This window comes from Diceros bicornis, chromosome X (assembly GCF_020826845.1).
Source record: "Diceros bicornis minor isolate mBicDic1 chromosome X, mDicBic1.mat.cur, whole genome shotgun sequence".
NCBI classification, from domain to species: Eukaryota; Metazoa; Chordata; class Mammalia; order Perissodactyla; family Rhinocerotidae; genus Diceros; species Diceros bicornis.
The window spans coordinates 134,239,908-134,257,018 of NC_080781.1; the positions used below are offsets into that span (position 1 = coordinate 134,239,908).

Below are 17,111 nucleotides of genomic sequence, written 5' to 3' on the forward strand. Positions count from 1 at the left end.
ACAAAGCTTGCACGTGGCTCCTTTACAAAGGCACATTTCACCCAATGGCCCCCGTGCCATTTTTAGCCTCTTAGGACATGTTTACCAGCATGCCCTTAGCCTTGGACAACTACAAAATGAGACATCACCAGACAAGAAAGACTCTCCTTTGCTGCTTACCCTGCAGTGTGCAGGTGGCTTCACGGCACACAGAAGGCCCCCGTCTGGGGGTGAGGCTGTGGGCCCCATCCTGGCTCTACTTCTTCCTCAGGGTGGAACCTGGGCCCGTGACTCCACCTGCTATGGCCCAGGCTTGGGTCTTTCCTGGAACCTGCCCAGGGACTGTGCTGAAGAGCAAATGGCACAGACCCTCAGAGCACTCCCACAGCCAGTGATGCAGGAGCCCTCCACATCTGCTCCTATGGTCGCTGTTACAAGGCAGAGCTGCTTTGAGGACACTAAACCCCACCCAGGTCCTGGTGACACAGAACTTCCTTCATTCCAACATGTATACTGGGGACTGGGTTCACATCATGGTCTCTGCCATCCTCAAGGTCCTCCTTCCTAGTCTGGAGGGAGAGACACACCCACACAACCTCACAGGGGGCAGGAGCAACCCAACTGGGACTGGACATGGGTGCTGGGCTGTGGGAGCCCCAGACAAGGAGCTGTGAGGGAGAACTGGGATGGGAGAAAGGACTTACTGAAGAGGTAGCCTTGGAGCGGGACCCCGACAGGATGAGTGGCCTCTGGACTGAGAAGGGCATTGCCATATGAGGGGGCAGCACAAGCACCATTCCTGAAGGAAGCTCCCAGCATGTCAGAGTTTAGCGCCAGGGGCCCAATGGGGCTGGAGCCCAGCAGATGGTGAGTGAAAGCAGCTGGAAGGCCTCTGGGCTGGCAGATGCCTGAGTGGGTAAGAGGAGCACAGTGGCTGGGGGGCTGGAAAGGGCAGGCTTCGGATGTCACGAGGGCCTGTGTCTGAGCCATGGCTGAGACAGACCCCTCAGGTGCAATGTAAACCAACTGCTGGGGCACAGCTGGTGCCCGAGGGGGAGGGAGACCAGTAAAGAGGCAGCTTCCACCGGGACCCAGGGCGCGAAGGGGGCCAGGAAGGAAGGGGAGGCACAAAAGGCCACCCAACCCGGCTTGCCCCTTGGCTGCCCCAGGCCTTGGGCCCCATAGCCCAGAACTACGCACTTTCTCCACGGCTGCAGGCTGTGCAGAAGCCGCAGCCAGTCCAGACTGAAATCACTTTCCCTCCGAGGTGGCTGTCCTCGGAGCCCAATCAACTGTGCTCTGCTCAAGTCACCTGACTCTGGGGATTTGGTCTATAAGGCTGCAACACTTACGAGTCATCTCTGGGGCCTCTGGAGCACTGAAGAGCCAATCAATCATTTCTCTCCAAGAGGCTTGAGCGTGGTAGCTACCTAATAAAGACTGTCGGACTGGTGGCCACAGGGCCCAGGGTTGAAATTCTGGGACTGAGAAGGCTTTGTCGAGGGAGGCCATCTCCATAGTGCCTTTCATCAACTAGACTGAAGTCAGCACTGTGAATGTTTCATTTTCAGAGGACAAGATGAGCCTCGTGTCCTAGATTCTTAACCCCAGCGGAAATTCGGTGACTCCTGAAACAAAGGAGACGAGCTAACGGTCCTACAGAAGACTCAGGAGGTAAGAGTGCCTAAAGCACATCAAGGAAACACCTGCTCTCTGCAGAATGCCAGGCTGTGGTTTCCCGCGTCATTTTCTCCTCTCCCTCCAGTGGCCCAATCCCTTTGTATAAGTCATCGGCAGAGTTCATGAGCTAGCACAGGCCACAAGGAAATTTCATTTTCAGTCTTTAAAGAGCTCACTGAAGCAAAAACACTTTGGTGTGCAACTGAACGAAGCTGGCTGTTCATCCAGAGACTCTAGGAGCCCTCTTCTGAGAAGGCACCAATGGCCTCCATTTGAAATTCTTAGACTCTGACGGGATGTCCCTACAGGATAAACTGACATCATGAATGAACACTTTGGAAACCTGTTTAGATGCACAAAGACCACAGACCAAGCCCAAATCTAGACCTAGGGGCTCCCTTAAGGGTTACAGTCCCTAGACTGAAAGGCATCTTGGGAGATTCTCTTTCAAACTCTCTTGGCACTCTCCTTTTAGAAACAAAGGATTGACCCTCAGAGAGGGCAAATGACCCTACTTAGTGGCAGAGCCGGGACAAGGACCTACGATCCTTGCAGGCAGGGCCTTCCCACAATACCAGTCTATCCCCCTATGTGGAGTGAATATTAAGAACAAAGTTGTCCAGAAAGGCTAGAGAACACGTATTCACCAAAATCACTGTCGTACCCTCTCATCTATGGTGAGGATGACTTTCATTTGGGTTTTGTCCCATTCTACACCCAGACTCTCATCTATTTTCAAATACACATTGAGAGGTATCTTCATGTTGATCTCTTTTACACACGTCTAGCTAAACGAGTAGGAACGTTCATTGGGAGTGAGTCTATGTAAAGTAGGCCCTTTGAAAAGCGTCTAAGCCAAGTGCAAACAAAATTATTCAATGGACCTACCATCCAGATAATGGCAGGGGAGGGACACACGGCTGGGGTGTGGGGGTGAGCTTGGGGCAAGGAGAGCAAGGCTGGCTCATGGGAGTGGGTCAGTGAAATGCTGTCTCAACAGAACAGAATAGATGCTGGGCCCCCCAAATCAAGTCATCAAAAGGGAAAGTACCAAAGGAGATCCAACTTGGAAGTGGGAAGCCAGAAATCTGGGAGAGAAGAACTCAAACCACTCTATTGAAGAAAGGAAATAGGGCTTTAGAGGCAGCCTCAAGGGAGGCTGAATCCGAGCATCTGGGGAAGGTGATTTGAAAAGGGCAAATACAGGTGTTCCCAAAGTGAGCTCATCCTGGGCAACGAGAAGAGTCTCTATGGGGAAGAAATGGAAACTGGAGACAATTCTGTTGTGATCTGGAGAAGGATGAGATTTGGGGACAAGCAGAGCTCAAGAGGAGACTCACTCCCACGCAGAGTGGAAGATGTGGCCACCCACTCACACGCTGGTGCTTTGGGTGACAGAGTTTCGGGAACCTAAGAAGCACTTCCACTGTGCTCCAGCACAGCCCTACTCTGGGGACTACTTGACCCCGGGGCAAGAAAACAGGACTCTTTGTTTGGGCCCACCTGAGCAGGACCAACCAACCAGCAGGAGTAGCTGGAAGAGACCAAAGCAGAAAGCGAGGGGGCGACCAACCTAGACTAGGCCAATCAGCCTGCTAGGGACCACCCTCTTCTGGGAGGCGCAGTCACCCAGGGGCCCTTCTGACCCACCTAGTCTTGGTGGGATCCAAGCTAGGACGAACCAGGGCCTGGTCCTTGAGCAAATCAGAGAGCTCAGCAACAGGCCCACCTCTCTGTCTTTACGGGTGGGAGTGGAGATAGGATCATGGTTTCTTAACCCATCCAAGGCCTGGCCCCATGAAATAACGTGCCTGGCAGCAGATGGGAGCCTTTTCTGGGAACTCGAACCATAAGTTTCTTTACTTTTAGAAAAGAGAGAAGCTGGGACCCCCACACCCCTCCCCTCCCCCACACTTGGCCAGGGCTCCCTCTCCGGACCAGCTGTGAGCCACCCTTGTGACATCACGTTACAACCGAAGAGAATGATGACTTAAGCAGCTGGTTGCCCAACTACCGAGACTCTAGAATTTTGTGGACAGTCTTTACTGGGCGTCCCCGCTCTGACTGAAGGCATTTCTGACTCGAGAGTTCAGTGATAAGGTCTTGGGTAGAACGTGCTCCTGACCTAGACTAGCTCCATGGCTAGTCAGAGTACTGACCAGATAGATCAAGTCGAGCTGGCCCCATCAGGTAATGGAGAGTCAGCAATAGGGGTCCCATCTAATTCATCCCTAGTTCCAAATTTGGATTCAAGGGAGGTTTTGGAGAACCACAGTGACCAAGCCATGAGCCAAGATCCAGGCCCCCAAGATGACCCACGACCACAGGATCCAAATCAAGGCACAGCCCACGTGGAAGAAAACGATCTTCTCGGGCTCTCCTTCCCCAGAAAGCTTTGGATGTTAGCAGAGGACAGCGCCTTCACGTCTGTGCGCTGGAATGACGATGGAGACACCGTGATCATTGAAGAAGATCTTTTCCAGAGGGAGATTCTTAACCGGAGAGGTGCAGCGAGAATTTTTGAAACAGACAGCTTGAAGACTTTTATCCGCCAACTGAATCTCCACGGATTCAGCAAAATACGTTCAGACAACTCTTCGGCTCACTCTCCAGGGAACAAGAGAATCATGGTAAAGTAGAAAGTCCTTCCCTTTCCTATATTCTCTGTCACTCGAATATCTTCCTAGTAGACCAAGATGAATGATACACTGAAAGGGTTTAATTTCTGAGGATAACTTTTTTCACGTGAGACATTATCGAAAGATGAGAAAGTACAGATGTTCCTATGAAACTACAACCTCCTTAGAGATAATCTCTAGGTATGACTAAAGACTCTGAGAGGTCAGTTAATGTCAAGGAGAGAGATTAACACCTTAACCTATGCATTACGTATGCCTAGTGAGCTTAGGCTCTAGGGCATAATGAAACTTGACAGCAATTTAAAAATATCTTTTCTCCATAGGAAAACAAGACCATTATGATTGGGGGGGCGGTGAATATTTGCTCCCAGAATGACTAACAGGATTGATTTTGTTTCAGATCTACCGAAACCCCAACTTTCAGAGACACAAGCCTCTCCTCATTGAGAACATTCGGAGAAGAGGAGACCTGAGAATTATCGCCTGCCCAGGGACCAGTGCAACAACTCCCAAGAGAAAGAAGCAGGTAGCAGCTACGAGGCACTCCCCAAGAATCCATCGCAATGAACCCACCAAAGAAACCAACAAAAAGGCGCAGAAGGAAGCCCCCAATGCTCAGGGACCCAGTGGCAGCTGGTGGTTCACGTGTTCTGGTATCTGTTCTGTGACCTGTGTAGCCAGACGTGCCATGGGAAACCATCACCCAAGTGAGCCAGGCAGCCCAAGTGGGGAGGGCCCGTCCAGGAATGATATGTTTGTGCCCCTGGCTACTGCCAGAAGGGACGGCATAGGGGAACCACCCGCCAGCCCCCCAGATTACTCAGATTACGATTTTGTGATGTCCTTGTACAACACCTGTTATTTCATCCTGCTGGCTGCCCTTTCAGTCATGTCCGCATACGAGGCCCCTGACGAGGACGAGGAGCAGGAAGGCTCCTCAGATCACAAACGTGTACTCTGTGAGCAGTGCAAGGACAATCCGGGTCCCTAAGCTCACAGGTCAGTGGTGACAGATAAACATCACCGTTTTATAACCAAGATGCAAAACTCCATGGGAGTAAATAAACAATCTAATGAGAATTGTGAGTCGGTGTTCTTCCTAACTTTCGATACTACACACACCTCATCAGATAAGCCTGAGGAGGCGGGAAATCCCGGCCCCAAACAGGTTTTGGTCCCTGTTGTCCTCCTTCACTTGAAGCAGCAGCATTTTCACACACTCAGCCGAGGATCTGGCTAGGGAGTCTTGAGGCAAGCCCAGGAAGACCTGGTTCCCTGAGCCTTGCCTGGTGGTCAGGAGACAGAACAGCCGGGCTCTTGACCTTGGGGGTATCGCCTTACACTATGCATGTATCTTGAAACAGGAGGGTCTTTCCTCACGGGTTCCCCTATGATACTAGGAAGTTTCTGATCAGGAGCTGGACGTCTCTGGCCCAAGAGCCAGGGGCCTTCCAAAGAGGTCCACCTAATAGCAGGGCCACCCCACTTGCCCGGGGATGTCCAACCACTGCAGTCTGACTCAGAAGAGGCAGGTCATTCCAGTCAATGCCTGGGGGAAAGCCCGTCATCCTCACAGGTAACAACCACTAGAAACCTTGCTAAGAAAAGGCCAAAAGAAAGAAAGAAAAAAAGATTTCCCACAAAATAAACAACACTATCTATCACTCATCCAAGAGAGCTGTATTTAGACAGGAAGGACATGAAGTAGCTGTGCGACTTGTCAAACACACATGCTCCGTGATCCACGGGACACTTGACAACAGAGCAACAGTCATTTGCAAGGACACACAGCTGCTCTGGGTCCAAGTCTGATGTCCCCTTCACCAGGAATGAGGCCATCCAGGGCTGGTCACTCTCGAGCGATCTTTCAGCACCCACTCCCAGCCTTCACACAACGTCCCCTGGATGTTTTTCAAACATTCTGAGTTCGACCAGAACAAAGAGAGGGGAGAACACTAACGACTTCTCTTAAAAGATATTTCTTCGTAGAATCCAGAAATCAGCTGGACCAAAATTAGTGGCAAGGCCAAGACATTTACTGGCAGCTTTCCCTTTTTCCTGAAGGTCAAAGTCCTTGAGACTGTTCCTGAGCCTAGAGAGGCATCTTACAAGCAAAGTCCCGCTTCCTCGTCCCTGCATCCGAGTGGAGAAATCTGTTTACACGCACAGCACATGGTGGGTAGCGCCCTCCACTGCGGTGCCAATCCATATTGAACCCGATTTACACGTCCGCGGTATGACGGCAAGTTGATGGGTTACGACTTTGCTGGTTTCTCAGTACCTTCCTCTGAGGAGCCCACGTTCATCAGGCCTCCTGCCCCAAGGGGATCAGGTGCTCTGGGATGTCTACCTGGAAGATATCCCTTCCGCCTTTCCTGGGTATGGGCTCCAGTAACCACCTGGGGTTTGAAAGCACAGTCAGGAACTTCTGCTTCAGGTTGGTCAGTACAGCTTGACTTTCCAGTTCCACAACCTCATCAGGAGCTAAGTCCTCTGGGCACTGCAAAGTTTCCCCAACGTCAACGAGCCCTGTGCACAAAGAGAGAAGCACAGAGTTATCTTCTCTTGCATAAACCAAGGCCTGCCTGTGAGAGAACATGGTTTCAAAGTTACAACCACTAGAGACTAAGATGATGTCACCCAATGGACACGGAGTGAACTGGGTCTCTCGGAGTGAGCATTTCTGACGTGCCAAACTCTGTCCACGGCATTCCGGGTGAGGCCAAGGGAGGGACAATGAGGAGGAGAGGGCCTTGTCCTCAATAACCCCACCAAAATAATGGGCAGGTCGCAGTCAGACTGCTGAGGGCAGCAGGTACAGATCACAAGGGCCCCGGACGCTGCAGGGAACCTACAGGCCATTGGGTCCCCAAGCACTTCACCAGGCGACAGGAGCTGATGTGAGACCTCAACCATTGAGGGGTTAGGGGACTTGTGCAGCATGCGGCAGGCACTGGGGGTGGGACACACACGTGATGCGAGGCAGGCAGCCTGAGTCTAGAGGCCACCCCGACCCCCTCTGCGTGCTCTGCTGCCTCTCATGGTCTCTGCAACACGCATGCACACGCAAGCACACACACACGGGCAAACACCACACGCAGATTCGGATCCGTCCCTGCCTCTCAGATCACACACGGGAACTGAGTCCCAAACGGAGAAGCACTTCACCCCAGGTCGTGGAACCTCAGCCCACCGACCCCCAGGCCAGGGCCCCTTGCAGCCCCTCTGAACGTGTGTTGTTTAAAGAAACCACACAGCCCACACACCCAGCAGTTCAAAAGAAAACAAGCCACAAAACTCCTGAGCAAGATCCTGGGGGCAGCCCTGGGAGGTGTCTGAGCAGTGCTCGGCATCGTGTCACTTGCCAGCAATTACTCCACGGCCATACTTTTCCCCTTCCCAGAGCAAGGCCTGAATCTGAGCGGGGGTCCGCCCCAGCCTCTCCACCAGCAGCTCCCTCCAGGCGGCATCTTCCCAGTCCCTGTGAGCAATGTGGATGGCGATGGTACAGTTGCGGTGGCTGCTCAGCAGGGGACGCCAACGCATCTCCAGGGTCTTGACCCCATTTGAGACAAAACCTGCATAGGGCTGCCGGAAGGAGAGGCAGCCGAATTTCATCTCCCCAGGGCTCCTCGGGCCTCCTGTGGCCTGTGGAAACAAAGAACAATGAATGTCAATAAACATCACGCACCAGCACTCCAAGCTCATGGCCCCTGGGCCTGATCTCTCCCCAACGTCCCACCCGCCCCCCCCGCCCGGTTGACCTGAACCCTCAGTGACCTGGATGGTGGGGGAGCAGAGAGTATTGGCTCCTTCTTCCAATCACCAGACAGTCTGCCGATAGGCCCGATGGAAGTGGTTGCTGACTGGGATGACCCGCCCATCAGATGGAGTCTTTGGGGAGCTCACGGAGGAGGGTGGGGACCCCCAGAGAAAGTCACTGCCAGGACAGCATGTGGTCAGTTCTACAACAGATCACTGAACCCCAGAGCAGCACAGAGGAGGGAGGGAGGGCCCCTTGGCTTCACAGTACAGTGGGCTGGCTCTAGCCATCTCCCTGCACAGCCAGGGACAGTCCTGGGCTTTGCTACTTCTCCTGCCATCCCCACCCACCCCAGCACTCTCAGCTTCCTGGCACTGCCACCACCAAGGCACTGTGGGTCCCAGACCTCACCGGCCCCTAGCGCAGGGCTGCTAAGCAGAAATCCTCAGTCTCCAACCTCAGCTGGGCCCTGGGGATGCCCTTGATCTCAGATGGCCCCGTCGGGTGTCTCCTAGTGACCACTTTGGGTGCTATTCCCCTTCAACCCCTTCCCACACCACTGCTCTCCACTGTCAGCAGACACCAAGAGCCTAGAGAAACGAATAACGAGAGTAGGAAAAATTGGTAGTGATGTGCATGCACCGCCTCCATGCCAGGCACTGGGACGGGCACGATCCATGACGGATCATAGAATTCAATCCTCAGATAACCAGGTATGGGGCAGTGCTACTGTCACCCCACTCTACAGCTGAGAAGGGGGCACCGAGGGGTGAAAAGATGGCTCAAAATAACAGCGGACCTGACTGCATGCACCTCCTGCCCTTGCCTCCTTTCCTTTTACCTGGAAGGGGATCCTCCTCCTCGCTGGAGGACAGAGCTGTGCACTGGGAGGAATAGGGCCCCGGGCCCGAATCTCAGCTGGTTCATGGCACCTCGGGGAGCCTCAGTCTCCACGTGGCTGTGAGGACAGGGGACAAGGCACCTAGGGCACCTAGCCCAGTACCTTCAGGGGCTTCCTTCCCCATCCAGAACAGATCCACACTTCTCACCAGGGCCTGCCAGGCCCCGTGTGATCCGCCACCCCACTCCCAGCTGTCTGCTCTCCTCTCCCCTTTACTCCCCACCCTGCAGCCACGAAGGCTGTCCTTCCATCCCTGGAAAATTCCAAGTTCCTTCCTACCACAGGGCCTCTGTAGGTTGCTATCGGTTGCATTGTGTCCCCCCCGATTTCATGTGTTGAAGTCTCAGTCCCCAGTACCTCAGAATGTGACCTTATTTGGAGAAAAGTTCTTCACAGAGGTAATCAAGTTAAAATGAGCTCATTAGAGTGGACCCTCATCCAATATGACTGGTGTTCTTACAAAAAGGGGAAATTTAAAGAGACATGCACGCAGAAGAGCACCATGTGAAGCTGAAGGCAGAAGGAGGGATGCCAAAGATTGCCAGCAAACCACCAGAAGTCAGAGACAAGGACGGAACAGATTCTCTCTGACACTTCTCAGAAGAGGCAGACTCGGCCGACACCTTGATTTTGGACTTCTGGCTTCCAGAACTGCGAGACATAAATTTCTGTTGTTTAAGCCACCCGGTCTGTGATACTTTGATGCGACCACCCTGGCAAACTAATACAGAGGTGTACGCTCTTTCCTGGACATCTCCACAGGGTGGAGAAAGATTTCTCCATTAACGGCAGATCAGCCACATCCTTTCATGTCTGCACATCTTCATCTATCCTATTTGTCACTGCCTGTATGGGATCCCATTGTTGGTTGCCCTGCAATTTACTGACTCTTCTCCTACTGATGGCGAGTCACAGACCGCTTTGCACTTTCTGCCACTGTAAAGGACATTACCACAAACAGTCGCTGACTGAAGACATATTTAGGAGGAGGCCTGGGTCACACAGCACGCACATCGGAGATGCTGACACGCACCAGCAAGAGGCCTTCCACGGAGGCTCACCCGGGCACGCTCCACCAACCGCAGGCAAGGGTGCCATTTCCTCACACACTTGTCAGCCCTGACCATCACCTTTCTGCTTAACCTTTGCCAACCTGATGGGTGACAAAGGGTCGCCCTATTCATTGGGTTTGGATTATTTATGAGGGAGGCTGGCTGTCCCCCTGTGGCCTGGCCATTTCTATTTCTTCTCCTGGGATAGATGACTGGACTGCAGGTTTGCCTAGTTTCTGCCACTTGGTGTCTTGGCCCTTTTCTCAGCAGCACCACAAAGTCACAACAAGGAGACCTGAACTGCATGGGTGGAATCCCTAGAGAACTGAGGTAATGGCCCCTTGGGTTCCCTGGGAGCCTTCAGGGTCCTGCTATAGTTGTTTTCTTCATCAGTTAACATCAGATGTGGCTGTGATTCACAGAGAGTGGAAACAGCAGCAGCTCACACAAGATGAAAGATTATTTCTCTCTCACATGAAAGACCAAAAGTAGGCAGTTCAGGGCTGGTCTAGTGGTTTTGTTCCACAAAGTGCTTAGGGATCCAGGCTTCTAGCTTATTTTTTTTTACCATACATGGGCTTCATTCTCAAGGTTCCCTCATGATCCAAGATACTGTTCCAATTCCAGCCATGTCATAAGCATTCCAGCCAAGAGGAACGAGGAAGAGATGAAGAAGAGGGGTAAAGGGCATATACTAAAGGTTCTTTCAGGAAGGCTCCTTCATGTTTTCACATGACAGTTCCATGACACTAAGGTCTCGTTGGCCAGAACTTAGTCACATGGCCACACTTAACTTATAGGAAGCTGAAAATGAAGGTTTATGAGTATAAAAGAAGAGGAAAGTGGCTATTGGGGGACAACACACAGTCTCTGCTTCATCTTCACACTTGCCGCATGGAATTGTGAGGTTCTCCATGATTCTAAAGCACTCTTTTTGAGATTCCAAAGACAAGGTTATGCTGGCCATGTCAAATTTTTAAATGCTGTCACGCTGCCCCTACAATGACTTTCATAAAGGTGGGGGTGGTAAAACATTGCTGTTCATTGTGGCTTCTCTGGAATTTAGTAATGCAATTTCTTACAGCATCGTTGTTTAATTTTTAAATGTACAATCTATAAATGTTTCTTCTTAGGTAACTTTGGAACTTCAGTCAGTAGGTCACAAGATCTTAACTCCAAACATCCCCCTGATCCTCACTCATCTTCTCAACCTACCCGCCTGTCTCAGAGAAGAGGCTACCCTTACCCTGTCCAGGCTAATCCTGGTCCCCTGTTCCCTGGCTCACAGCTCTTCCCACTTCTCCGGGGACCTTCCTGCCAAAATTTGTTGATCTTGTATCTCGAATCTTCCTCTATTTCTGCCCAACATTCTTAGTCAATCACATGTTCTTTCCCTCTGTTCCACACATATTTTCTTTCTCTTCTATCTTCTGCTTACTCATAGCTCCTGCTGCCTATCTGCTCCTCAGTCCATTGCATTTACTATTTCTGCCATACAGATACAATATATGTAAATAACCTGAAGCTAATATATAATAGTAAACTGTAGGAAATTAATTAGGAAGTGATGAGTTTTGAGTATTTGTTATCTTTGTTTTCAATACCTTTTATTTAATTATAATTGTCACCACCAATTGTCATGGGGCCTTGGTCCAATTACCTAAACTCTTGGTTCCTTAGTTTGCTCATCTGTCAAATGGGTCTAGTGATATTCCCAGCCTCTTGGGACTTCTGTGAGGATGCCTGCTTTTCACCTGCTGTTACTGAACTGGCTTCCCCCAAAAGCTGCTTTCTGGAGCCCAGATCCTGGTCCACCCTGATTCCTGGCTTCTAGGCCCTTCCCCAGGGCTAACTTACTGTTTGTCTGTCCTTCAGCTTGTCACCCCAGCCTTACATCCCTTTATGTACTGGTTCTTTGGATTCTGATCAGAGCTCTCAACACCCCCATGCCCCAGCCTCCTGTAGTAATAGTCAACACAAATTTTCACAGTGGCTTTTGTCTCTAATCTCGTCACCTCATTAATTTGCTTTTACACTTAGTCAACAGACTTTTCATAATTATGGCTAATACAAACCAAGCCATCTGGTCCTGAGCTTTTCTTTGTAGGAAAGTTTTTGATTAGTAACTCAAGTTCTTACTTATTATAGGTCTACTCTGACTTTCTATTTCTTCTTGAGTCAGTGTTGGTACTTTGTGTCTTTCTAGGAATTTCTACATTTTATTCATGTTATCTAATTTCTCAGCATACAGTTGTTCCTAGTATTCCTATATAATCCTTTTTATTTCTGTAAGGTCAGTAGTAATGTCTCCTCTTTCATTTCTGATTTTGGTAGTTTGTTCTATCTTTTTTCTCTTGAATGATCTAACTATAGGTTTGTCAATTCTGTTCTCCCAGATTTCTCAGTCACTGGCTGGTGGCCTCTCTGAGAAGTATGTGGCCTTGGCTACAATTGCGTTGCTTAGTCATTGCCCAGTGGCCACACCTAGAAGATTGTGACTTTGGCTATTACAGTAAAGGCATGTCCTGAAGGAGCTAATGGAGGCTGTCAGCTAACCACAATATTTGACGTTGGGGAACAAGTCCTTTTTGAAAGGAGAGTCCTACAGTCACTGATTGGATTACCCCTGATGCCTAGGAGTCTATGGCTTAGTACTATTGAGATGCGAGTAATTGTACAGTAATGTGTCACTTAACAATGGGATACATTCTGAGAAATGCATCGGTAGGTGAGTTCATCATTGTGCAAACATCATAGAGTGTACTTACACAAACTTAGATGGTATAGCCTATTGCACACCTAGGCTGTACGGTACTAATGTTATGGGACCACCGTCATATATGTGATTGACCAAAACATCATTATGTGGCACATGATTGGATTGCTGTCCCTATCTCAGAAGGCGGCCCACCCAAACACTCCTAAGTGCACTATTTTAGGGCCAGGAATTCAAGTTTGTGATTAGGGTACTGCATCTTAGTCTTAGACAGACTCCAGCTAGGAGAACTGCCTTCTTGTTTTTTTAATAATAATTTTTTATTGAGATATAATTCACATAACAAAATTTACCCCTTTAAAGTATGCAATTCAGTGATTTTAATATATTCACATGCTTGTGCAACCATCACCACTAATTCCAGAATATTTTCATCACCCCAAAAAGAAACCCTGTACCCATTAGGAGGCATTCCCTTTTACCCACAGCCCCTGGCAGTGACCAATCTACTTTCTACCTCTGTGGATTTGCCTGTTCTGGGTACTTTAACTTAGCACGATGTTTTAAAGGTTGATCCATGTTGGAGCAAGTATCAGTACTTCCTTCTTTTTTTTCTAAGCTTTTAGTTCATTCTTTTGTAATTGTATAGATACACAACATTTTGTTTATCTGTTCATCGGTTGATGTACTTTTGGGGTTTTTCCACGTTTAGGGTATTATGAATAATGCTGCTATGAATATTCATGTACATGTTTTTGTGTGGACGTATGTTTCAATTCTCTTGGGTATATACATAAAAGTGGAATTGCTAGGTCATACGATAACTTTATAACTTTTTGAAGATCTTTCTAAGTGTTTTCCAAAGTGGCTGCACCATTTTACATTCCCATCAGCAATGTGTGTGAGTTCCAATTTCTTCATATCCTTCCAACAGTTGTCCTTTTTTATTATAGCCATCCTATAGGTGTTGTATCAGTAAAAGTTCAACTAGAGAAAGATAACCAGTAGCACTCATATATATGTATATGCTATATGATACATAATATAATATAAATATATAATAATATATAATAATGTATATATAATATATAATGATATAACGTAATAATATAAATATATTATAGAATATATATATTATATATAAATATATTACACATAGTTCTTTGGATTCTGATCAGAGCTCTCAACACCCCCATGCCCGAGTACACACACAGCAGGAGTAAGCAGCAGAATAATTAAAGATTAAATCAGAGAAGTCATGGAGGGGGAAGCCATGGAGGACCAGCATAACCTAGCCTTTTTTGGCTGATACACTCTCTAAGGGCCTTTCCAAGACATATACACTTAAAAGCCAAGGTGGCAGAGAGGGTGAAAGGACAGTTTACATTATGTTACAAGTGAAACAAAATATAAGTTGTGGACAAATCTACCAGCATGACTTTTGTTTCCTTCATCTCCTCCACTAACCCGGCATCTCCTAGGAAACTGGGTCACAGTTTATTGGCTACCTGCAGTGTGCCAGGCAGTGTGGCAGCCCTTGACACTATTTAGGAATTAAGCCCCTTGGTGAAGCCTGCAAGATTTCTTAAGATACTGGGCAATTTTGAGTAATAAGCAGTTTTAATTTATTCACAAGTAATCTGAAAGTGACTAGTTTGAGTTCCCTAGAACAGAAGTGGCATTACTTGCAACAGCTGTTTCTCTGAGAGCAGTACAGGAAGCTGCCTGTCTGGCTCTTCTCACTGGTACTCCTTCCCTGTAGGGGACTGCCTTTGCAAGGGCTGGATTATTTTGTCTACCCTGGGCTACTAATAGCCAATGCCGGAAAGCAACATGCATCCTCAAGTGCCAGGGGAGCAGATATAAGGGAAAACCCAGGGTTGAGCTCAGAAGAGCAGGAAAATGATGGAACTATTTAGAGGTTGGTCATAAATATGAGTACACCTGTTGAGATTAATTTTCCAGTTTGGCCAAGGCTCCCAATTACTTCTCAAATAACAGTAGAATGTGTTTGATGGGCAGCAAAATCACATGCCCTGTCCTGCCAGACTCATACATCGTGAGAGGGGTGGAAAGACGTGAATGAGTGTTTGGGAGTGAGCATCAGATGTCAGGACATTGATCTACTTATTTATCTAAATGAGAAGAGGCTACAGAGTAGCCGATGTCAGCTTTCAAATTATTACTGTGGGGCCGGCCCCGTGGCTTAGCGGTTAAGTGCGTGCGCTCCGCTGCTGGCGGCCCGGGTTCGGATCCCAGGCACGCACCGACGCACCGCTTCTCCAGCCATGCTGAGGCCGTGTTCCACATACAGCAACTAGAAGGATGTGCAGCTATGACATACATCTACCTACTGGGGCTTTGGGGGAAAAATAAATAAAATTATAAAGCCTCTTAATCCTTTATAAAAAAATATTACTGTGACTCCTGTGCTCTGAAATGGCAGCGGAAGTGAATAGCAGAATGAAATGCAAAGTAGACCATGATCTCGCTATTGGAGTCTTAAGTCATGGGTAGGGGGGCCATCTGTGTGTTCTGTCAGAAACTCCAGAAATAGAGCTCCCCAGGTGTTTGGCTTAGGCTCAATCAAAAGCCAGAATCTCAAGCCTATTGTTGATTGTTTTAGCAAATGAGATCATCTCTGTGACTCAAGTGTATAAACTGAAAAGTACGAGTAAGAGGTTGCCATTATTATTGTGATAACAGTAAGCAGTGCATGGACAAGCAGTGCACTCTGCAATCAAAGCACCTGGGTTACTTAAAGTCTCCAGTGAGAAAACGCCTGTGACCCACACACTGATGAAGAGCACTATGTGATGTTGGCAGAGGCCAATCAGTATGCTAAGGGATTTCACCAGAACTGGCCACAGGGCGGTTGCAGAGCCAGTAAGAACATTTGACAGATGCAATAGAGTCCTCTGAAGCATCAGAGGATCTGAGGGCTTCAGGGCCAGCCTCAAGGATGAGGAGACCCATAACACCAGGTACTGCAGGGGGCTGTGATTCAAGTTTATCACAGCCATATGGAGTACAAGTTTTACCCTGTTTGACAACCTTCCATGAGCTGACTTAATTAATCCTGAGGCCATACACCAGTGAGTGGTGAAGTCAGAAGCTGCTGATTTCATAAACACTCATGTGACTCTTCCTATGTACCAGACACTCTTGTGTGTACTTTACAGATATTACCTGGCTTTTTCCTCATAACTGCCCCATGAAGTAGGTACTATTGCTATCCCCAGTTTACAGATGAGGGAACTGAGGCATAGAGAGGTTGGAAGCTTACTCGATATCACACAGCTAGGAAGTATCAGAGTCAGGATTCAAATCCAGGCTGCCTGGGTCCAGAGTCTCTGCTCTCAGCCACGTACTCTGCTGCCTCCTTTACACCTAAGTCTGGCTAAATAAACTATTCTCATTCAGAAACAAGCACATTTGTAATTATAAAGTTTTGTCCATATGCCTTGGCAGTTCCAGAGCCATAGAGAAAGAACTTTGTTATGTGCCCGTACCCTCCTGTTAGATCATGAGCTCCTCAAGACAGGGGTCACATGTCATGCTCTGCACTCCTGATGTCCACCATGGGCCTTGGCACTCAGAAGGAGATCAGGAAATGTCTGTTAAATAACATCTTACTCAAAACTCACATAATCTTGTTGTGTCAACTTTAGGTGGCCTCCAATACACAACATGTCAACAAGACCATAAACACAAACAGGATCCGTAACACAAGTGACGTATCTCCAAACGCCGGTAGGAGAGGTGCCTAATACTTACACGGCCAACAGTAGACAGAACAATTCTGGTCTATGTGTAACTTTAAAAAGTCACATTTTTCATGAAAATCAGTTCAATGCTGTGAAAGAACAAAATGATGGCAAGATTGAGCTCCTCACAGAGTGAGCAAGCTGAGCCAATGTCCTCCAAGTGCTGGAGGGACAGCTGTAGCATTTAAGAAGAAACGACAAATCAGGCACAATAGGCAGGCAAGCGAAGGGGTGGAGTGTGCAACAGTATTCTGATGGTTCCAGAAGTGTAAAACCACACCCTTTCCTAAAATACCCCCCAACAAACTGAAACTTTTACACATCAAGTTGCTTTAAATGTAGTCTAAATAAGGTGACTTTTAGCCGTTTAGAACCCGCCTGCTTTGCATACCCTGCAAAACTATACCCAACATCTGCTAGGCATAGATGAGATAACCCTGGGGCTACGAGACTCCAAGCCACTGCTGCCTTTTAGGTGCTTTCTGACCCGCAGATTCCCCACTGTGCTGATGAGTGACATCACTCTCTGATTCCCCTCTCCTCTGGAGTCCCCTTGCTATCTTCCCATTCTGGGTGGCTAGTCTTTGCCATTGTCTCTGCAAGATCTCCTGCTG

General features: G+C 48.6%; 2 protein-coding genes across 2 annotated transcripts; one reads left to right on the forward strand and one right to left on the reverse strand.

The window, feature by feature from the left end:
- Positions 1 to 3,797: 3,797 nt before the first annotated feature.
- LOC131400157 (heat shock transcription factor, X-linked member 3-like) lies at positions 3,798 to 5,289 on the forward strand. The gene is made up of 2 exons (XM_058534878.1): positions 3,798 to 4,289; positions 4,699 to 5,289. The coding sequence occupies exons 1-2, from the start codon at positions 3,798 to 3,800 to the stop codon at positions 5,287 to 5,289; spliced, it is 1,083 nt and encodes a 360-aa protein (XP_058390861.1).
- A 1,314-nt stretch (positions 5,290 to 6,603) lies between these two features.
- On the reverse strand, positions 6,604 to 7,844 carry LOC131400391 (protein EOLA1-like). Its single transcript, XM_058535129.1, has 2 exons — positions 7,664 to 7,844; positions 6,604 to 6,827 (listed from the first exon to the last, which is right to left on the reverse strand). Exons 1-2 carry the CDS (start codon positions 7,842 to 7,844, stop codon positions 6,604 to 6,606), a joined length of 405 nt encoding a protein of 134 aa, XP_058391112.1.
- Positions 7,845 to 17,111: the final 9,267 nt, after the last annotated feature.

What these genes read in the sequence shown, in the direction of transcription:
- LOC131400391 (XM_058535129.1), bottom strand. Translation starts at nt 7,844, where the DNA reads ATGCGTTGGCGTCCCCTGCTGAGCAGCCACCGCAACTGTACCATCGCC. An exon ending in TGGCCGTGGAGTAATTGCTG is followed by an intron (nt 6,828 to 7,663) that starts GCAAGTGACACG and finishes CTTTGTGCACAG; the next exon opens with GGCTCGTTGACGTTGGGGAA.
- LOC131400157 (XM_058534878.1), top strand. Translation starts at nt 3,798, where the DNA reads ATGGCTAGTCAGAGTACTGACCAGATAGATCAAGTCGAGCTGGCCCCA. An exon ending in CAGGGAACAAGAGAATCATG is followed by an intron (nt 4,290 to 4,698) that starts GTAAAGTAGAAA and finishes ATTTTGTTTCAG; the next exon opens with ATCTACCGAAACCCCAACTT.